The 22,584-nt window shown below is 34.4% G+C and overlaps 4 protein-coding genes and 1 long non-coding RNA gene across 6 annotated transcripts in view; 4 read left to right on the plus strand and 1 right to left on the minus strand.

The window, feature by feature from the left end:
- LOC130747205 (serine carboxypeptidase-like 51) overlaps window positions 1–4,656 on the minus strand; it is a 5,381-nt gene extending 725 nt beyond the window's left edge. The window contains exons 1-12 of the mRNA XM_057600066.1: window positions 4,510–4,656; window positions 4,223–4,317; window positions 3,734–3,841; window positions 3,357–3,597; window positions 2,876–2,919; window positions 2,642–2,709; window positions 2,191–2,296; window positions 1,463–1,656; window positions 1,306–1,375; window positions 1,077–1,127; window positions 87–139; window positions 1–2 (exon numbers count right to left, since the gene is read on the minus strand). The exon at window positions 1–2 is cut by the window's left edge and continues 131 nt beyond it. Of these exons, the coding sequence (XP_057456049.1) occupies window positions 1–2; window positions 87–139; window positions 1,077–1,127; window positions 1,306–1,375; window positions 1,463–1,656; window positions 2,191–2,296; window positions 2,642–2,709; window positions 2,876–2,919; window positions 3,357–3,597; window positions 3,734–3,841; window positions 4,223–4,317; window positions 4,510–4,636 (1,159 nt within the window). The 5' untranslated portion in view covers window positions 4,637–4,656. The remainder of the gene's footprint in view (window positions 3–86; window positions 140–1,076; window positions 1,128–1,305; window positions 1,376–1,462; window positions 1,657–2,190; window positions 2,297–2,641; window positions 2,710–2,875; window positions 2,920–3,356; window positions 3,598–3,733; window positions 3,842–4,222; window positions 4,318–4,509) is intronic.
- Window positions 4,657–5,642: 986 nt separating this feature from the next.
- LOC130747207 (protein RGF1 INDUCIBLE TRANSCRIPTION FACTOR 1-like) lies at window positions 5,643–7,920 on the plus strand. Its single transcript, XM_057600067.1, has 4 exons — window positions 5,643–5,778; window positions 5,893–6,078; window positions 6,296–6,526; window positions 7,356–7,920. The coding sequence occupies exons 1-4, from the start codon at window positions 5,776–5,778 to the stop codon at window positions 7,575–7,577; spliced, it is 642 nt and encodes a 213-aa protein (XP_057456050.1). The 5' UTR covers window positions 5,643–5,775; the 3' UTR covers window positions 7,578–7,920.
- A 1,792-nt stretch (window positions 7,921–9,712) lies between these two features.
- On the plus strand, window positions 9,713–10,580 carry LOC130742983 (uncharacterized). Of its 2 annotated transcripts, none has more exons than XR_009021315.1 (2): window positions 9,713–9,820; window positions 9,948–10,580. It is a non-coding gene; the product is annotated as an uncharacterized LOC130742983 (long non-coding RNA). The 2 variants fall into 2 exon arrangements; XR_009021314.1 differs by having other exon boundaries at window positions 9,769–9,854.
- Window positions 10,581–13,609: 3,029 nt separating this feature from the next.
- On the plus strand, window positions 13,610–15,037 carry LOC130744986 (probable histone H2B.1). Its single transcript, XM_057597140.1, has one exon. It carries the CDS (start codon window positions 14,060–14,062, stop codon window positions 14,873–14,875), a length of 816 nt encoding a protein of 271 aa, XP_057453123.1. The 5' UTR covers window positions 13,610–14,059; the 3' UTR covers window positions 14,876–15,037.
- A 1,398-nt stretch (window positions 15,038–16,435) lies between these two features.
- LOC130742984 (RING-H2 finger protein ATL57) lies at window positions 16,436–17,343 on the plus strand. The gene has a single exon (XM_057595095.1). It carries the CDS (start codon window positions 16,521–16,523, stop codon window positions 17,088–17,090), a length of 570 nt encoding a protein of 189 aa, XP_057451078.1. The 5' UTR covers window positions 16,436–16,520; the 3' UTR covers window positions 17,091–17,343.
- Window positions 17,344–22,584: the final 5,241 nt, after the last annotated feature.

Consider the following 22,584-nt stretch of genomic DNA (forward strand, 5'->3'; position numbering starts at 1 on the left):
ACCTACACAAAACAAGAAACAATTTGACACCAATCTTGAAGGGATCGATCGATAATTCATAAGGTCAGAGAAAGAGATATGAATACTTGAGTTTCTTAAGCCAAGCTTCAGTCCCCTTGGTTGCGCAAATCAAATCAAGCTACAATAACAAGACATGATTATATATGAGGTTAGCTGATACATATCAAATTAAGCACATAAAAAAATAAAAATCATCCCATTAACTAATGAGTTATTTATCATAAGTGGTTAAATAACATGATCATCTAAAGTAGAGTTATCAAAATCTATCAGGCATGATTAGCATCACCATAAGTATGAGCTGAGCTATCAAACTTTACCTAACCTAAATTTCACTCAGTTTAGCTCGAAAATGAACAATATGCCACGAGTTGGCGACCCGTAGGTTAGCCCGTTCGACCCACCACCATGGAGGCTTGGCTGAGCTGATAAATTAGTAGCTCACGTAACTTTTCCCAATCCAAATCCGTATGGAAATGTGTTGGCCTATTGCCGGGCGACCCTAACATAGGTAGTTCTTTAGCTGACGTACGTGTACCCAACTTTATTTTTTTCCAACCATCTTTTCTCCTTTCTATGTTGGACCTAGCCAGCCCAAAGGAAGGCAATAAAAGTGCACTTTTCATGAATGACCCAATCGTAAAATTGCCGATTTTAACTGGCTCGCCCCAGTTCTTGACAAGTTTTTTGCGAATAATGTTTCATTCACACCTCTCTTTAAGGTGGAGAGAGGTGGAATGATGAGAGAGATATGAAGAAAAGAAAAAGTAAGAGAGATAAAGTATAAGATGTGATAGATGATAAGAGAAGAGAAATAAAAAGAGGTGGAAATGAAGTGTTTAAAAAATGAGGTGTGTATATATCATTATTGGTTTTTTGCTCTTCTAACCTCGTGGTTGTTTTGGACTGATCAATGGTCTGATATTTTAGTTGAAACTGGTAGAACCGACCGTTTCTAACCGATTTGAACAACCATTGTATGAAGCAAACTAACAAAGGATGTTTGTTTTTTTAAAAAAAAAAACGGATGGGGTGTGGAAATTAGGGAATCTTACTTGTCCGTTGTACACAGTCACATTGACCCCCTTAGCCAGCAGCTTATCAACCTGGAAATAATGAAAAACTAGAAGATATCAAATAGGGCAAAAAAATATTATTTTGCACACTTGAAGAAAACCAGGAGCTTAAATTGAATGTTGATGGCATTGATATATAATTATCTATGTATGTTATAAGTTGAACCTGTTCCAAATTTGTTTAAAGCGCTTATGATGATCTTCTTACCTCGTGAATTCTTGGCTTCATAAAATCACCTTCAAAATTTTTGAAAACATGATCGGCTTGCCCTCCCCATCTGTTAACAAGTAGTGAAATTGTGATCAGAACATGCATGCACTTTTTTATTTCTTTCTCAGTAAAAAATAATTAATACCAGACTTACGTAACGTTCTTAGGGATAATTTTTAACTTTTTCTTGATGACACCATTTAGTAACTCGTGAATATCAACATCACCACCGGGAGTAAGATAGCTAGAGTACCGTCTCATTGTGACTTCTTTGAATAGCCCTTGCTCCATTGCTGATGAGGTTATGGATAGATCACTTCCATCGTCCGACAAGAAATTATAGAAGTTCTAGAGTTAACAGATGATTAGACTTTTCATGTGCTAGCAACTAGCAATGGTGTATCTTACGATACATTAATGTAGGTTAGAAAAATAAGAGATAATTATGTGTTTGAGTAAACAATTAAGTAACTGATTGTCATATAAACGCTCAAGGTCTTCTAAAGAAGGAAACAACTTACCCCATTCCTACTCACTTTCTCTCTTCTCTCCTAACCCTCAAGGTCTTCCACTCCTCTCCCCTGAAAACTATAAAACACACCCTTAAGAATTTGTTTTGGCATTTTTATATTCCTCTTAATATTGTCGTATAATTTAGTCAATCATATATATTTTAAATTTTCAATAACAAAACTATTGACAATTATATAATTTAAAATCGAATTTATGCAAATCTCTTTCACAATTTTCAATTTTATTTCTCGAACACTTTTCTATTAATTTATATTTTTATATTTTACAAATAATATGCAATGCACGAATATTTGCCAGTATCTATATAATTTACGGGATCAAAAGATGTTTGATTTGAATGAAAAATACCACATTGTTGCTGCTATCTTCGATCAGGGACTCAAGTTCGCTCCATGAATTGGTAGCATCCACAAATTTACCGTCCTTAAGTTGTTGTTTGATCTTCCGAGCTACTCTGATTTGGAAATTGGGTTTGTTAGATAACAAATAAAATTGTTATTCTATAGAACAATATAGAGCAGTTTGATTGCAGTTTTTAAAAATTGCATTTAAAATTGTTTTTTAAGAAAAAAAAAACTGTTTGAATGAGATATTTTCGAACATTAATAAAAAATTATAATTTAAAAATTAAAAACTGAAACATAAAACATCTTTTAGTTGTTATGGTATTTTTAGTTTTAAAAACTAAAATTGTGAACTTTTTTCATAAACAATTTTCGAAAACAAATTAAACAGGCGTATAGTGCTTTAATTTTATGTATATTTTATTTCTATTTGACAAGATGGAAAGTAAATTTACCTATTTGATTTTTCCAATCCATTATCATCAAGACGAGAGACGTCTTTAAGGACAGGACCCCATGATAACTACAAATTCGAACGAATGTGAAAATTGTAAAAGCTCAACCGTATAAAGTTATAAACACAATTTTAAATTGCAGTTTGCAACAATAAGCTGCAATGTAAAGAGTTATAAACTCTTGTAACGCAATCTAAAACCCAACTTATAGATACTACAATTTGTATTACTTACCACATAGTCTTCTGCAGAGATCCAACTGTTTCCTAATGCCACACCTATAAAAACAAAATTTAACAATATTATAAATTTTTCAAGTTTTATTTTAAAAATATTTATCGTCACGAATCAAATATACAAAAAAGTTTAAGTCAGTGGGTAAAAGTTACATGAATAATTCTGTATTACATTTCTAACACGCTCCTCACGTGGTTTAGAGCTTAAGCGTGGACAATGTACAAATCTATATAAGCAACACAACACTAAACCACTTGGCTAGAGAGACTCTGAGATCATGTTATGATTCTTATAAACCAGTTATCCTTAAAACTTATGCAGTTGAATAAAAGATACATGAATAATTTATAATTTTGCATTATATTTCTACCAATTTAATATAAATGATCCATCATTTCCTAAGGAACAGACAAGAGGTTCACAAGCAAACCTTATTTATCAGTCAAATACTCAAATGTTTTCACTTTTCAATGATTACCTCCAAGTTTAAGCTTCAATTTATTATTTTCAATAGCTTTCAGAGCAGATAATCCAAGTGTGACAGCAAATTTGCCACCATAAGACTCTGCAAAGATGAACAGAGGACTTTTTTGGAGTTTTTTATCCCTTTTGAAAATCTTAATTAACAATGTAGTTAAGTCAGTGGCTGCTTCCTCATCAGTTTTCACAAAGAGTTTATTATCCTCCACAAAGCTGTACCCTGTTCCAACTGGATTTTCCTATGTTATGACATAAAAAACATTAAGTAATGAGCACTATACAATTACAAAGTGAATAAAAACAAGATAAAGCAAACAAAAAGTTCTAGAATCAAATGATTATGTAAAATAAAAATCATGATGAATTTGTAATTACCACAAACAATAGATCTGCTTTTCTCAACCATGTTGAATTTCGTGGCTTCAAGCTGGTGTCCAATGGCCCAATCTCTTGGAAGTTTCCCACCCCAACTCCAGAACCGCCCTGTCCAATTTTTGAAAATCTCAGAGTCCAAGATTTTTAATTAATTTTTGGGATTTGTAATTGCCACCGCATTGCAAATGCACAATTACTTGCAATTTTAAGGGTTATGACCGCTACAACAACCACAAGTTAAAATCATGACTCACTCAAATTTTGAAAATCTCCTACCGATGTATAAATTCCATGATTTCAAAATTGATTTTGGGAATCGCAACTAGGACCACGTTAATCAAAATCTTTGAAGTCATTACCACTATATCACAACTGCAATTACGACCACTGCAATTTTAAGGGTTATAATTGCTACCGCAATAGTAATTTAAAACCATGACCCGTTAATTTATAAAATCTTAGATTATAACAAAATTCAATGATGCTTACGGGTCCTCCTTGCAACCAGAGAATGATTGGCCATGGCTTGGAGGGATCTTCCACTCTGTAGGGACTTTTGTAAAGCCACCAGAACATATGGGCTTCTGATCATACAACACAACAAATTAAAGAGAAAGGGAGCTGTTAGCTACATCATAAGATTCAATTTTTTTCTTTTTCTTTTTAAATCTCTAGTGAATCAATTTCAATGCCCCATAGTAGTTTAAATGTTTAAGGTCAATAAATATAAAAACACCATGGTGGAAATTACAGAATTCTAATGGATTGAAGCTTACTAGGTCTGACTTCAACGTATCCCCATTCCTCTAATCCATCATGGCTTCTCAAAGCTATTACCTTCCCTTCATGAAATGATAGAGCAAGGATTAGAAGAATCGTAACAAGATCACGAAGCTTTTCCATTTGAACAAAAGGAAGCAATAGGAGAGGGTGAATGAAGAGCAACAATGGGCTGTGTAACAATTTATATTTTATAGGAGGTAAGTGGTGAGTCAAATGTGTGAAGAAGGGGGTTTAATTATCAGCATCTGTGTTTGGTCATCCTTGGGAAACATTAAAATCAATTATGACAAAATAAAATCAATTTTGGATGATATATAAATGTTTGAGAGCCATTCTGGAGAATTAATTTCAGTCCTAAAATGAATTTGCAAGAAAGTAGTTTTACAACGTAATTAATTTTGAGATTTTACAGCTGCGTTTACAAAAATATCTTACGAAAACCACTTTTTTAAAAATGTATTCATCCACATGTAATTTTCAAAATCAATTTTGTACAATCAATTTTGTCCAAATCACTTCATCCAAAATCAATTATGTCAATCATTGATCTATAAACACCCATAGTAAAAAAGAGGCTAAGAAGTCAAATATAGAGATGGATATGTAGACTAGAGTCCATAGACTAATTTGTGCAAGCCCATACAAGGAGAATGATAGTCTGTTTAAATGTGCCTATTTTTTTTTTCTGTCAATATGTGAGCCTATTCGAATTAGGTCGTTTAGCCTTTGATTTAAATGAGTTTAATCCATGGATTTATGGACAAATTCGGGGCCTAAAGATTACCAAAAAACAAAAAACTCATGGACCACCATGGTGGAGAGGCAACAAAAAAGGCCTTAAGTTTTTGGTCTATCTCATATTCATTTTTAATCCTTATAAAAAATTTGTGTTGTCCCTCCAAATTTTTCAATTTTGTTTTTAGAAATTTCACAAACTATAGAGTATAGACGGTACTTATTTTCTTTCCTTTTCCCCCACTCCCCAAACCACACGCAACTGATGACTGAGAAGGCGCCAAGAAATAATGAAAAGGCGTTTCTGTGATCTAACGATCCAAAACCCGCTTGACCTACCACCCTTTCATTTTGATGATCTCTTTTTTAATACACAATTAATATATATATATATATACTCTTTCTCTCAGCTCCTTTACAATTCATCCACTGTTTTGTTGATAAATCTTATGTTAACAACCTCCCCTCCTTCTCAATGTATTCCTAACTTCCTCGTATAATATCCAGCACAATCAACTTCGACCATGGTAATACATATGCATAATGCATTCTTTAATTTGTCCAACACACATGAAATATGTAGCATTTTCTTTTCTTAGCTTCCTCTTACAATCTTTGAGGTTGTCTCTCATATATATCAGGAATTAATGTTGGCGCCTCCTCCATGGTTGGAACAATTGTTGTCAACCACATTCTTCTCTACATGCCAAGCTCACATCAGCGCGCCCAGAAACGAATGCAACATGTTCTGCCTTGATTGCAGGGACCAAGCTGCTTTCTGCTTTTATTGCAGACAATCATGGCATCATGATCATCAAGTGATTCAAGTAGGTTATTAATTTGTCGCATGTTTGTATTAGCTTCTCTTTCCTTAGAGTTAATTTTGATAAGCTAGCTACTCACATAAACTTTTTCACAAAATTGATTTTGACTTTAGTAAATGAATTTTCCAAACATTTAGTTAAAGAATATGTTATGGCATATTATTAATGGGAGTTGGAAGGATTATGTAAATTAATGTTATCATGTGGAAGTGAAATGCAGATAAGGAGATCGTCGTATCATGATGTTGTGAGGGTAGCGGAGATTCAGAAGGTTTTGGACATCAGTGAGGTGCAGACATATGTGATTAACAGTGCCAGAGTTCTTTTCCTCAATGCCAGGCCTCAGAATAGTAATGCTGCTGGTAGTGCTGCAGGGAAAACTCAATATTTGTGTCAAGTTTGCAGAAGAAATCTCCTGGACCCCTTTCGTTTCTGCTCTTTGGGATGCAAGGTTGGTCTATTCTCTAAAAACCTTTTTCTTTTCTGAATATTGTTTGTGTTTATCTTTGCACAACATTGGACTTAATGTGAAAGCACATCATATCACAATTTATAAGAAGGATTTTATTTACTTCAAATTTTGTCAATGATTGCACTGATTAGCTACTGCTGCCAAACGGTTTCCAAACATACATTTACATATGTTAAAATCTGGTTTATCGATTAACCATATTTTTACTACTAATTACAAACTTTTACATGTTATTTACACTATGTTGCTCATGCTTCTTTATTTAACTATGAAAAAAAGTAGGGGCACACGAGAATACTTTTTTTGTGAATTTTGATTCATAATAAATTGTGTCATTATTCACGACATGCATACACTCTGTATTTGAAAGAACTTATTTAATATTATCTTACAACATAAATGTTGTTTGCGCAAGTGTTACAGGAAACTTCTTAATAACCTATCAAGAAGCTTTCAAAAAAAAGTGTTTATTGTTATAAGTGTTAAACTAAGTTGTTTATCCAAACACAATCCTATGATTAGTTACTAAACCAATTTGCTCCAAAAAGTTTAATTATAATCAAATTGTTCATTCAATTGAAGTTATCTTGGAATGCTTCATTGCTGATGAGGTAGAAACTATGATTCATGGGCTTTACTTTTGTTTTTACTTAAACTTGTTTACTTATGTATCCAAAAAAAAAATTAAATATAAATGTTGGAGTATGTAGTTTGTTTGGTACTTGTATCATTGTTGTTATTTCTTAGTACATAATATTACAATGAACGATGGTGTATGTTATTAATGTGTGTATACAAATAATAACAGCTTGTTGGAGTAAAGAAAAATGGGAATGGTAACTTTGTCTTAAGCGCAAAGAAAGACGAAGAAATAGGGAGAAAGCATGAAGGAATGGGAAGAAGGTTGGTATCAAAGGAGGAAGAAGAAGGAATCCACAAACAAGTATACCAAAGCACGCCATCAACACAAGCTTGCTCAAATTCAAGAAGAAGAAAAGGAATACCTCATAGGGCACCTTTTGGCCCATAAAGTAAACAATCACCATTTTAATCACTTTTTTTTGGTATTATGATTTCCTGATTAGTTTCAATAGCTGGATTTGCACTCTTTATCCAGCTCATTTCTCACAATCCCCATGTGCTTAAACCAAAGCAATATTTGTAGGCTGTCTTAATGGGTAGGCAATATAATTTAAGTGAAAAAGGAAGGGGAAAGTTTGTGTTGATTTTGAAGATTGGCTGGCTTTGGGTACAATAATTGCATTGCTTTGCATTATTCGTTAGATTAATATATCAAGCATATATGCTAGGTGTACATGTCCCCTGTACACATGAACGGTTTTATATAAGGGAACCATTGCTTTGTCTCTTAATTATCATCATCCAAATCATTTTGAAATGGTTAATTACGTACCCAACTTTGAATGATAATGATGAAGTTGTATAAAGGAAAATTTTGGGTTACCCTGATCAACCCCCAACCTGGCATGTTGTATTTTTCTCATGAACTCCACATCCACTTTTCTAAGAGTGCCTTGTTAAATGTCTCTAACTCCTTAGTCCTTAATATCTAAACATCTCTCCTCCTTTGGCCTACACATACTCTTGTAACTCTGCCCACTTAGCTTTACCCAGAAAAGTTTATTTTCTTCCCACCATATCGCCCATAAAAAGTTTCTCTGAACTCTGTTAACATTGTTGGGTAGTTTAAAGAAAGGGGAAACGTAGAAAGGGAAGACAACAGGCTTAGCTTCACTACCAAATATAAACACCCGTTTGATATGGAACAATAATCTATGGCACAATAGTTAAAGTTCCATGCCAAAATAATTTTGGGAGAAAATTTGCAACTAAACAATTTCGTCGCAATTGTGCTTCGCAAAGATTTTGAGACAAAATATATTACTCTGTCCACCTTAGACTGAAATAAAGATGAAGTATAACAAAGGTGTTTAAAGGATATGTCGTGTAATATAACTCAATCACGGTATGCCACGTGTTTGATAAACAATTTATTTCGTTTTAAATTTTAATTATCATAAAAATATATTTTTTGATTTGACGCAATTCAATTGAATAATTGTGTAAATAAAAATTTACAGTGACAGAAACTTGTGAGGGAAATAACAAATTTATTGTAACAAGTTTTGTTTAAAAAAATTCATGATGAAATTGGTGATGAAAATGAATTATTTTTTTTTGTGTGATGTAATTGAAAATAAGCATTTAATATATTCCGTCACGAAGTTGTGAAGATTTGAATAAGCATCTATGCTTTGAGTAGGAGACGAACATTTCCATCAGTTATATAATTTTGGGATGAAAAAGCTTGTTTGATATTTTATCTCAAATAATTTTTTTACGGGCAAAAGTAATTTTATTATTCGTGATTCAATGTATTTATACTAAATAAATATCAATATTTTTTTTAAAAAAATGTAAGCAATGGTTCATCAGATCAAATTCAAATAAACTTAATCAAAATATTTAAAGTATGGGCTAGAATAGAAAAATTCAAGCCTGATTTAAATTTAATACAACACAACCTTATCCGAAAGTTAACATATGTTACACCAGTGGACCGGTGGTCCAAGATAGAATGGGTTGACTTACTAGCCTGATATTTTTTCTTGATCATTTTTTATTCAATTTAAGCATGTTAAAATAAATAAAAATGAGAAAAAAAATTATGACTTATTTATATTTTCATTTTTTTTATTCTTTATGTAGTAGGAAAATGATTTACAACAAATTTATTTTTCAAGTGAATTTTGAAAAAACTAAATGAACCATAGTCTTTTTTTTATTTTGGTGTCGGAATGGTCCATGGTCTAATTCGTTTAGCCTGCGCATCCCTCATACGTTGGATTGGGCTGGCAAATAGTAGTTCTATTACTGTGCCTTTGACAAAGACAGAAATAGAATAAAATGTACATTTCATCATATTTTTCTTGGTCCACAATATACAAAGCTCCATTCAAGTTAATACATTAGAGGCTAATTATTTGTTCATTAAATGATTAGGAAAATGTAAAGCAAAATTTGCCAATACAATGTGAATTGAAGCATACAAGAGCTCTGTCTACCCAAATAAATCCAGCACGTACTTACTAAAAATAGGATATGAAGAGTGGCTTTCTAGCCAACTTAACACTTGTTCTCACATGGAGCTGTAGTTGGCTAATATTACCGGACGCCACTGACACTCTTTCAAGTTTCAAGCTTGCACCAAAAAGGTTGAGAGAAAGTCTTTGAACAACAATGGCAAAAAAGGTTCATTTCAATAGCAAAAGATCCCATTTTCTAAGTACTAGATCTCTCCCTTTATAAATTAAGATCTATCTCATGCATATTGCTTACAACATTGCTTACAAATTAAGTGAACTTTTTTTTTTTCTAGTGAAACTACATGTCGAAAGAGTCAACAGAGAAGCAAGTTCCTCCACCAATGGGAGAATTGAGTGTGCAAGAAGGAGAAGAAGATGCAAAGAGAAAGGTGAATGAAGCAATGGTGGTAATGGAGGAGTTAGGAGAGTGTAAAACTCCAACTCGGTCAAGCAACATGATTCCTGTTATTCAAAATTGTCCACCTGCCCCAAGAAAGAAAAGGAGGTCAGTGCCAGCATTTTCTTCACACATGAAAAGATCATCAGCCAGTGAATTGAAATATGTAGTGAAGCCTGAGGAGGTAGAGTCTTTCTTCCAATCCATGTTTGAGCTTTCTAGGGTTAACAAGAGATGTAGAAGAATATGAAATTTCTTTGTTGATAATTGTGGGGTGAAAAATCCTCACATAAATCATAATAATCCAACTATGTTAGGATTTTATTTGAGATTCTATATTGTCTTTACGGCCGGTAAAAGCCTTACCGAGACTCTTTGTAAGCCAATAAAAATAAAATTGCTTGTAAAAGCTGCAGCGGTCAATTGTATTACAGCTAAAAGCAATATTTATTGTCGTTAAAAATGTTTTTAATAGTTAAATGTTAGTTGTTAGTAAATTAGTACAAATTTTCACTCCTCGGAGTTTGAACTCTGGCTCTTCACCTGCAATTACTCTTAGCGCAACCATGCGAGCTACCCAACCCAACCGTGTGAGCTACCCATCCCACCCTATGTGTTTTTGTTAGTGTCTCTATGATTATATGTCATTTTAAGATAATTTCCATGTTGGGGAAGAATAGAAAAAGAAAAAAATGTATTTATATGAATAAGTTTGCAATTGAACTGATCATATATATTTATATAAAGCTTTTAATTTATGCTCTTTGCATTCTTAGAGTTTTCCATCACCATGGTTTAACTCATAAAATTTCTTCACTTTGGAATTGGCAATGCTTTGGATGCACATTAAAATTAGTACAATTGAAAGTTAGCACTCATTTTAAGATAAAAAGTAAATAATTTTTTTATAGATTAAGATAAAACTCTATTTAAATTGTGGTCAAAATGCAATATGATAGTTTTTAATAATAGGATGTGGTCCATCCAAAACAGCTAGAGCAAGCAAGTCTAACTCCAATTACCTTGGGCATTGTTCACCTTGGCCTTCATTCAACTATACATTCCCAAAACCAACACGTTGCGAGAAAGCAGTATTAACAGCACCTGTATTTGATACTTTAGAGGCTATTTCTTCTGCTTCGTTCAGATAATATAAGGAAAGACCCCACAAAAAAAGTATCACTCTCAGCAATCCCAAGTTGGATATCACAGAAACACCTCTGAACTGTTGTTTTGGTTATTAATCAGTGTTCAAAAGATACACTTTGGATGTTTATGTTTGTTCATTTGTTGAAGTTACTTACAGGAATGAAACAGAACTTTCCTACTTTTGTTTAAAAAATTCCCACAATGGAAAGTAGAAATTCAATAGAAGTAATTGAACACCCACGAGAGCACTTGAATTAAGTGATAATCGGTTTCCAAATATAGTCTTATGGAAAAATTTGATAACTAATCTCATCAGCTATAATTGGTTGAATACTGACTAAAAAATATAAGAAATTGAGGATACAATTTTATTTTTTTTGTTTTTTTACCCCATTTATTCATGCGGCAAAAATAATTGTTGAATCCCAAAAGTGCGTACATCCAAACAACATATACGTTTAGCAAAGGTTTTTAATCTTCATTAAATGTGAAGTGTAAAAAATACATATTTAACAAGGTTTTTAAATGGCCACAAAATTTGTTTTTTACTAACGAAAGTTGAAAAATTCTGCTAAATGTATCTTTTTTTTTATTCTAACACTTCATTTAGTGGCGGTCAGAAACTCTGTTAAATGTGTATGTCAATTGAATGTTGTTCGCTACCAAAGATCTATTTATAAGCATCGTTCCTACAGTGATTCATTTCAAAGTGCCTCGTGCACAGTTGTTGAAATTATAGAATTGGATCTAGAGAGAAATAGTATGTAGTGTAACTTAATTCCTATCAATAAAAAAAAAAACGATAGCAAATATTCGTTTCAAGACTCTCAAATTTTGAATTTTGTATCTCTTTGGCTATATGAACAAAACTTTGAAAGCAAAAGAAAGAAAACAAAACAAGTAAACAACATGGAGAATAGGGGTGGAAATAGGCCGAGCCGAGCCAAGCTTTGCGTGGCCTAGGCCTGACCTGTATTATCTTTTTGTGGCCCAAGTCTGGCATGTGGCCTATCAATAGGCCAAATTTTGTGGCTTGGCCTGGCCTTTTCTAAGGCCCGGCCTGGCCTACAAGCCTGCTTAAAAGCCTATTTAACAGACAATTTTATCAAAAGAATAGGCTGGCGGGCTAATAAGTCTTTTATATATCATTGCACTTTCTTTTCAAATAAAAAAACATGTATCATTGCATTTCAAAAACTAAATTTGTATCATCATTGAATATGTCTGGAACGTTTCTAATCTAGGTTAGGGTAGGGACTTGGGGTTTTCTTTTATACTAAACTATACATAAGTTTTAAAAAATCAAATAATATATTATTATATTATATTTATTTATATTATTAATAAAAATAATATATAAATATGCCGGCCTGTTAGGCCAAATAGGCTTTTTTAATAGTTTGGGCCTGCCCTTTTTAGTTAAACAAGCTTTTAAAAATGCCTAAGCCTGGCCTTTTTAATAAATGAGCCGAGCTGAGCCGAGCCTCTAACGAGCCAAGCCATAGGCCCCTGACGAGCCGCCTGGCCTATTTCCACCTCTAATGGAGAGGGAGGGAGGCAGAGAAATCCTCCCCTTCTTGATCCCTATTAGTTGTGATCATGCATTGCTATTCCTGGGGACCAAAACATGCACCCACAAAACCAAACCACCAGAAGAAAATTAACATTAGTTATGGACTTTCAGATCTCAGCATTATCCTTTTGGGCCTGTACGTTTTTGTCAACATTCTTTTGGGCCAGTTAAATGGTTATACTCATAGCTATATATATGGGTCATTTTATGGAATTAATGCTGAATAGTTGATGTAGTTTTTTTTGTCTCTTCAAATTAGTCGTAGCATATAGTATTGGATCTAGAGAGAAATAGTATATAGTATATAGACTTGACAAAATCTTAGCTTGACGTTGAGAGACTTGAAGAAATGAGTAATGTTTCATCCACACCTCTTTTTTGAGGTGGAGAGGTGGAATGATGAGAGAGATATGAAGAAAAGAAAAAGTAAGAGAGAGAAAATATGAGATGTGATAGATGATAAGATGATAGAGATATAAATAAAAAGAGGTGAAAATGAAGTGTTTAAAAAATGAGGTGTGTATATATCATTACTCTGAAGAAACTGAAACTTACTCGAGAATCTGGAAAGAAGTGAACGTAGAATTAGTGTGAATACAACATTTCATTTCTAGAGAGACAGAATTGTTGCATCAATACTTGTTCCTCAAACACATATCTAGAACCTCAGCATTTTTTAAGCCATCTTTCTATAGTCTTTGGAAATTGATTATGATATATGCATATGCCCAAAGTCCTATTAAAAAAATATAACATCAGACCGAAAAAGATATCATACACTAAAATGAATTGCCAAAGCATCCCCTAGAGAAGGATACCATAATAGTAAAATGGAATAGTGGAAGAACACACAAACGAGTTACGATATATACACACATCTCAACTTTTTTTCCATTTTCATTTCTAATAATTTCTCTTTTTTCTATCAATTACATCACTTATCACATCTTTACTTTCTTTCTCCTTTCTTCATGTCTCTTTCTTCCTCCACCTCTCCACACTTCAAAAATGAGATGTGAAGATATAATTATTCCTCCTAGACACAATGGCACATCCTACTATGCCACCCTCCCGAACTTACCATTCACTTTTAACCCACACGTATATACTAGATTCACAGGAATCTGACACCTTGTAATACACACGTCAAACTCTAGAAACCCTCACATAATTTGGCTGGTTACTATAAAACTATACTCATAAATTAATCACCTTTCATCAACCATCTTCTATTTCTCCCTTTGCAAAAAGAAAAAAAAAAAAACTTAGCTGGAAGTGTTTAACTGATGGCTCCAAGGAAAGCTAAGAAGATAGTGGTCAGATCCACCAAGAAAGTTGTGGAGTCAAGTGTGGAAATCACAGTTGGAAGAAGCAGCAAAAGGCTAACTCGAAGTAACTTACAAAATCAGATAGGGGAAGGAGAAGTTGAAGCTCTAGGCCAAGAGAGTGTGAGGGTCATTCCAATTCAAGAAGTGATTCCTCCTCAAGCCAAAGAGGAAGATCATGATGCTAGCACAACCACTTCAACTACTGAAAACAAAGCAGAGCAAGAAAGCACTCAAAATGGTGAACATATCCAAAATCAGAAGGAAGAGAAAACCAGAGACATTGAAGAGGTGAATAAAGCAGAGCAAAACAAAGATATTGCAGAGGTGAAGAAAGCAGAGCAAAACAGAGATATTCTAGAGGCAGAGGAAAACAGAGAGACTGTAGAGGCAGAGCAAAACAGAGGCATTGAGAAAAAACAGGGGAAGAAGGCCAAGAGGACCCGAAAAGGGAATCAAGGAAAAGAGAAAAAGAAGACAAAAAGGGGAAAGAGAAGTGAAGAAGGGTACCAGAGGTATGTGTACAGGGTATTGAAGCAAGTTCACCCTGACATGGGGATTTCTGGTAAAGCCATGACTATTCTGAACAATTTCATGAATGACATGTTTGAGAAGCTGACATATGAGGCTTCTAAGCTGAAGGACTACACTGGACACATGACATTGACATCAAGGGAGATTCAAGGAGCAGTGAGGCTGGTTTTGCCTGGGGAGCTTGGGAAACATGCCATTTCAGAAGGGGTCAAAGCTGTGACCAGATATACATCCTATGCATGATGCCTGATATATAGACATAATTATGTATATGTGGACTTTCATGTTTTTCAGTCTTTGGTGTTGGTACATGTGAAGCTAGTTTGTATATATGCACTTGAGAAGTGTTTTGGTGTAGGTAGTTTTTTGTATTTGTACTTAGGAGAAGAAGCAGCCAAATGGAAAGGTTAGATATATGTTTATGTAATGCTTCATAGGGTTTGTGTAGTGGATTACTGATCCTTGTGGCTTTTAGTTTGTCTATAATGCTAGATGCTACTTTTCTTTTTCACTGATTTTGTGGATTGGTTCATCAGAAGTTTGGTTTGACGTTTTCAGTATAAAGAGAGAATCTCACATGAATCGATTCACTTGAGATTGGGAGTATCATGGGAAAAGACACTAGTTTGGGAATGGGAGTGAAGAATATTTGCATCTGGTGCGGTTGTGCCCTGTCGTCAAAATGTTGACATTTGATGTGTAAGAAATCATTGAAATATGAAAGAAACCGCAAGAGTATTAAGGATTCGGGCAAGGATTTTGTGCCAACTTCATTAATTTATTCACACAAAAAACAACACCACTTGAATTCTCTCATAACAAAGGTTCAAGTGTTACATTACATTACTTGAATTCTCTCATAACAAAGGTTCAAGTGTTACATTACATTATCCAACTTGCCAACACTGGTACACACACGTGGGTATTTGGATTCGAGTCTGTTTGTATTTGGATTCGAGTTTGTAAAACAGAGTTCGAGTCAATGTGACTTTGCAATTTTGCAAAATAGAGTTTTGATGAATGTGAGTGTGTTGTAATGTGATTTACGTTCGGGTACTTTTATTTTAAAAGTAAGTTTGATAAATTAATCATGTTTTGATAATATTAATCAAAAGTACTTTCATGTGTATAATTACTATAAAAGTTTAATATTAATGTATCAACCAACATTCATCCAATGTAAAAGTAAAAGTTGTGTCAAGTTGGGTGAAAGTGGATTTTGGGGCAAAAGTGAGTTAAGGTGAAATGGATTTAAGTTACCCAAACATATGTTTTAGTGCAACCCAAAAGCACATTGAGATGACAAACAGAAAAAACAAAGGTCGAATGTGGGCTAGGCCACTTTACCACTCCTAGGCTCCTAGCTCTCTAATTGTGATTCTTAATTGATGAAAATATGATAGAATTGAGAAATGAAATGGAATCAAATCATGTTCCATAGTTTGAACTTGTTAAAAAATGATAGAATATTATGGCACATTAAAGTCATTCAATTCCATCTCTTTCTAATCATTTAATGCATTTCTTTTATTTTCCTTACATGTAATAGATGAAGACAATAGTAAGTTTTTTTTTAAGTGAATGTCACAATAAAATCGTAGTTGGTGGGCAACCCTCCTCAACAAGATCACTTGACGCTCTTACCTTTAAGTAGACTCAACTTGCCTCCTCAACATACAACTAGCGTCATATTCGGTAGCCTGAAAGTGTTTTCCTTCGTTTTATTTTTTTCTTTAAGAAAAACAAAAAAACAAAAACCCATATAATCCATAGTCCACCGATTAAATGCAGTGGCTCCCACACCTCTCTCACCTCAGAGTAACTAATTTCTTCTTGATATAAACCTTTCCAACTCCCCCTCAGAATAATAGAAACCACCCCTCTCTTCATGTTTTCTCCACATCGGAGACTGTTCAGTTTCTGGAACAACAACATGAGATTCCAGAACCGCAAAATGTTCCTATCCAACGAGGACATTCCCGTCCCCCCTCTCCACCGCACCACCCCTTCCCCACCACCAGCTGCCCGGAAGCACCTCCGTCCTCTCCTCTCCTCCGACGTGGCCTACACCTTCCTCATCGTCTTCTCAGCTCTCTTCTTCATCACTGTCCTCCTCCTGGCCGCGCGCGAGTTCTTCCTTCGCTACCTCCGCCGGAGCCAGCACCCGCCGTGCCGGAGGGATGACGACCTCGCCGACAAGGCGCTGCAGGTGTGCTCCTACGGCAGCATGGACGACACAAGGGCTGCGCAGGACTGCGCCGTCTGTCTGGAGGAGTTCCAGGAAGGGGACACCGTGAAAGTGACGCCACAGTGCGGGCACGTGTTTCACCCTAGGTGCATTGACACGTGGCTCATTAATCACGTGACCTGCCCTGTTTGCCGGTGCGCTAGGATTTACAATGGGATCCCCGATGATCGCGCGGCCGAGGATGGCGGAGCCGGTAGACAAGCGGGGTAGCAGACTGAAAGCTAAAAACTGAAACTTGATTGCGACAATGAGTGAAAGTAAGAATAAAGAAGCAGATGTGGATTAACGTTGGTTGGGGATAATTAAGAAGAGTGTGTAGCGTTAAGAGAACATTTAAGTATAATTATTCACATTGTTTAACCTTAAGCCTCTCCAACAATGATCCACAACTGTTCCCAAATAGTATATGTTAATAAAATTAATTAATTGAGTAATCTTTTTATTTTGTTCATTGCTGATTATTTTACTTTTAAAAAAGTTTTAAAATCGGTGCGTCTCTTTTGTTTTATAAAATCATGATGTTCTTCTAAAGTATAGTGAGTAAGAAAAGAAAGTGAAGCTATAGTTTTTTGTAATTGGTTTCACTTAACAGTGATAATTAGAGCTCGTTTCATTTTATATTAAGTGTGCTTGAATTACATTTCATGAAGAAAAAGTCTGTTGGAAAATTTTTTTCTTTCTATTTTCATATTATTTTTACTAGTAATCAAATGGGGCTTTAGGCTGTGTTTCTATTCTTTCTTTTTTGTAGTTAATGTTACTCGAGTGACAATCCTCTTTTAATGTTTTGAGTTTAGGAAAGTTTCATCTAAATTTTCTAAGACAAGATAAAAATAAGTTTTTAATACAATCTAAGAAAGCACACTTGATGAAGTTGAGAGAGAATGTGGAGGCTATGGCGAAACATTGAGAGCGTATGAGACATATACATTATTGGTTTTCCTTGCTTTTATCCTGAAATTCCAACAACAACAAAATTGCGTACGCTAATTTTCTCTAAATTGTGTTTAACAGTTGCATTTTCTCTTCTCTATGTAACCTAATTTCAACGACATTGATCGTGAAGATACAATCGTGTCACTAATTTTGTTTCCACTTTTATCAAGAAACTATTGGATCTCGTCAAATTAATTGCAGGCGGTGCGCTGGGGCCAAAGTTAAGAATAAAACGTCATCCACCGCTAAGAAAATACGACAGCAGCCACCGCCTAGGACAAAACGACAAAAGCCACCGCTATCGCCATATATTCGAAGGGAAACCAGAACAAGATCAAGGTAATAGATCGGAGGGAAGATGAAGAAACAAATATAAACAACACATGTAAATGCAAACACATGTTTTTGTTTTTATTGCGTCATTGGCGTGGAAACAACATGGTTGGTGATAAAAGTTTTTAGCAGGAGCACTAGTTGAGGAAGTGACGACAGTGAAACCCCGAAGAGGAAGAGATAAGCAAGGGCGTATCTAGGTGGAGGTAGGCAGGGGCCATCGCCCCCCCCCAAGAATTTTGAAATGTTCATCGACTATAGGTATTTTTATATAGAAGATGTTATAGCATTTTGTGATACTCATCTAGTTGAAGATATATGGAACATCATTATATGATATATGTATTTTATTCTGCAATTGATTTGCAACTATATGAATTAAATAGAAGATTTAATGTAGAGGTTGTGAAACTTCTCATACTTAGTTCAGCTTTAGATCCTAAGGAAAATTTTAAATCATTTGGCAATGAGAAAATTTGTAAGCTTGTTGAGAAGTTTTATGCAGATGATTTTTCCGAGCTAGAAAAGAGAAATTTGTCGTTCCAACTAAGACATTATCATTCAGATGTTTACCGAGATCCTAATTTAGGAAATATTTCCATTTTATTCGAGTTTTACCATAAGTTAGTTAAAACTGGAAAAACAACAATATTTCCACTTGTTGTTAGATTGTTACGTCTTGTTTTGACATTCTCTCTTTCAACAACATCTACAGAGCAATCTTTTTATGCAATGAAAGCTGATAAGACTTCGGCTTTGCAATAAAATTGAAAATGATCTTCTCATAAATTTATTAGTTGTATAGATCGAGAGAAATTGCTGAAAAAATTTATATTGATACAATAATAGGTAAATTTAGTACTATAAAACAATGAAGAGTTGTATTTAAATAATCTTTTATAATTTAAAGTTTATATAATATTCAATGAAGATGTCTTATATTTCGCCCTCCCAACAAGAAAATCCTAGATATGCCCCTGTTAATTGCATATAATTTCGACCTATCTTTGCATATTTCGATTGGAACTTACACTGGGTTCGACCTAGGAAGTCGAAAGTGAAGAGAATCAAGGAAATTTACCAAGTGTTCAACGACTTCGACTGCAAAGCAATTTTTGTTCGAGACATGGAGGATTCCAAACGAGAAGCCGGTTGTCTTTTGAAGATACTTCACCAGGGACACGTATGGAGTAGAAAGACAAGTGTGAGACGAAGCCATGTTTAGAAGAAACTTGTAATAATTGTATTAATTGATCGTTAGAAGTTAGTTACATTTTAAGTCTATAAATAGCAGGTTTGTAGAGAGAATTGAGGTTCACAATCTTTACTCGAAAACTCTCAAGCGCTTACAATCGATCACAATGATTACAAGCCAAGTTAGAGTGAAAAAGTAGGGATTCGTGTAACACTTTACATTTTATAGTTCATTATTATTATTCAGATTCAGAAAGTTTACTTACGTTTTTACTTATTTACGTTTTATGATTACAACCAATGTTACCTCGGTCCCACAAGCTCATCGCATCCATGTGGTCCTACCACACACCATTTCTAAATCCAATCAAGTGCATCACAACCCTTGATGATGCCACTAACCACTTCATCAACTACGGTTTTGATTAAAACCTCCTTGGTTAATTTTGTCATCGCCTTGTTAAATTCCATTTGTAACTACAAATCTCTATTTTGTACTATGTACATAATTAATTAATGGGGAATGCTAACTTACTCCCACTTGATTTTGTGAAGGAGTAAGTTAGCACTTAACACCTTTTCATTTGGACTAAAAACTCCAATTTTCTTTCTTCTTCAAGACCATAAAGTGGGGCTACCAATGTAATTTTGCTTACCGAACTTATTTAATTTTAAATCTTAAATTTTCTCTCTCCTCATTTATCACTTTCTTCAATCTTTCTTTGTCTTCAATCGGTGCCCATTTCTTTGCAACTGCAACTGATTGCCCCTTCTCAAATTTCTACCTCCAAAAACCAAACCCATTTTTATTTATTGGCAAAAGGTAAAGGCTCCTTCCTCTGCTGATTATTGTTTCTACAATTCGTTGATTTTGGAACTTGACATCGTTGGTTCCATGAGGAAAATTTAATCGAAGGCCATGAGGGATTTCATCTGCCATTGCCCTCTGATTTGAAAATTTTGGGTTTTAGGAGCCCCTTTGTTTCTCAATCTAAGAAAACCACAGTAACAAATCTTGGCAAGGAAGGAAATAGAAAGATTGAATCTTTGGTAAATTTAAGTGATGGAGGTTAAAAACTTAAAATTGTGAAGGAAAGGAAGTGGCTGAACGTGAAAAGAAACAGAAAATTTAAGAAGAGAGATGGGTAGCTGGAGAGAGAAAATGGGTGGGAAGACAAAATTACCAAAACACCTAAATTTTGAATGTTTTTGAAGATTAAAAATGGGGATATTTTTGTCTAAAAGAAAAGGTGTTGGTTACTAACTTACACCTTCACAAAATCAAGTGGGAGTAAGTTAGCATTCCCCTTAATTAATTTCTCTTAGCTTTATTCCTACATTACAAAAAATATATACTATGTTCATTCTCTCTAAGTTGTTGTTCAATAATCTCATTAACTCTCTGATCTATGTCACCTTACAATGTCTTTTTTCTTTAGGTTCGCCTTACAATGTCAGTGTGGATGCAATCTTGCCACTAATTTTGTTACCACATATATATATAAAAAACTACTGTTAAAGTGTTTCATTACGTGTGTTTGAGTTAGTTTTGTGAAGAAGCAACATTAGAAAGCTTTATATTTCCGTATTCATACTTTTCATTAATGTTACTCGAGTCACAATCCTCTTTTTATGTTTTAGTTTAGGAAATATTGATCTAGTTTATCTAAGACTTGATGAAAAAGTTCTTAATATAATATATAAAACACACTAGATGAAGTTAAGACAAGGTGGAGGCTATGGTAAAACATTGAGAAAGTATGAAACACATACAACATTATTTCTCCTTGCTTTTATCCTCTCAATTACAACAAATATATTGTACACTCATTCACTTGAAGTTGTATTCAACAGTTGCATTCTCTCTTCTCTACGTCACCTAATTAGAATGTCATGACAATGAAGACGCAATTGCGTCACAAATTTTGTTTCCACTTCTGTCAAGAAACTATCGGGTCTCATAAAACTAATTGCAATCGGTGCGATGGTGCCAAAATCAAGAATAAAACGTCAAAAGCCACCGCCGAGAAAAATATAACAACAGTCACCACCAAGAACAAAACGACAAAAGTCACCGCCAGCCAGTGACAGAGCCAGATATTAGACGATAGTGGGGTCGAAATCTAATAAAGTATAACTTGTAAAATAATCTTTTCTCTCTTGAAATACATTTTTTAGCTATGGGTCTATGGTAAAGTGAGGTAGAAAAGCAAACTCCTACAATATTATCATCCAATAAAATTGTATAATAGTACATTGTTAATTTGTATAAATATGGTACCAAAATCAGACAAGGGAAAGGGAAAGAAGTAATAAAAGCTCTTAGCAATACCTATTCGCAGCAATCCATTCCTAACTTTTTTGGTTCCAATCCATTCCTAACTTAAGGTGCTCGGTATTGGTGCAAAAAATAAAAATTTGGGTGGTGCCGTGGTGCCATGGCCACATAGGCACACCTTTCTCCGCCACTACCGTTACCACCACCGCTTTCAGGAAAATCAAGAACAAGATTAAAGGTAGTAGATGGAAGGGAAGAAGTTGAAAAAAATTCTAAACGCAGGTAAATGCAAGCATATGTTTATATTTTTATTCCATCATTGTTGTTTAGAAATTCATGGTGAAAACTCAGATTGAAAATGAGAGCAAAGGGCATCAACCACAAATGGCAATAACTAGGACAACTGACAAATGATAAGGCGTCTGGCCTAATTTGTCCTGCTAGTATAACTAATTTGTATTTTCCTCTTTTCTTCCTTTTCTTTAGTAGCAAACGTTCCTATGCCAATGAAGTAGCTTTTGACTACACTCAATTCTAACTTAAAATGACTAAGTTACGGCCTGAATCTTTTTTAAGGAATGTGCATCAAAGCTAGCCACCATCTAAGCCATATTTAGCCTTCTTATATGGCTGAATTAAGAAAAGTTGTCTTCATAAAAGTTGTAGTCGTGGATATTAGCTCCATTTTCTTTCTAATCCATTTAATTTGGACATTTGTAGCTTGAGATATGCTCTTTGAAAGACTTACTGTCCAGATCTGTATATAGTACATAAGGTACTATAGATGGTTTGACCTTCTAATAGTTTTAAAGTCATCAGAAAGTACCCTTTAGAATATGCAACCTTCTATGTACCACTTTTCAGAAGGCACCCTTTGTCTACCACTTATTAGAAGGTACCCACAAAAGACGCAATCTTCTATGTATCACTTATCAGCAGGTACCCACGTCTGGTTGTGATAGA

Source organism: Lotus japonicus, chromosome 3 (genome assembly GCF_012489685.1).
Source record: "Lotus japonicus ecotype B-129 chromosome 3, LjGifu_v1.2".
Taxonomy (NCBI): domain Eukaryota; kingdom Viridiplantae; phylum Streptophyta; class Magnoliopsida; order Fabales; family Fabaceae; genus Lotus; species Lotus japonicus.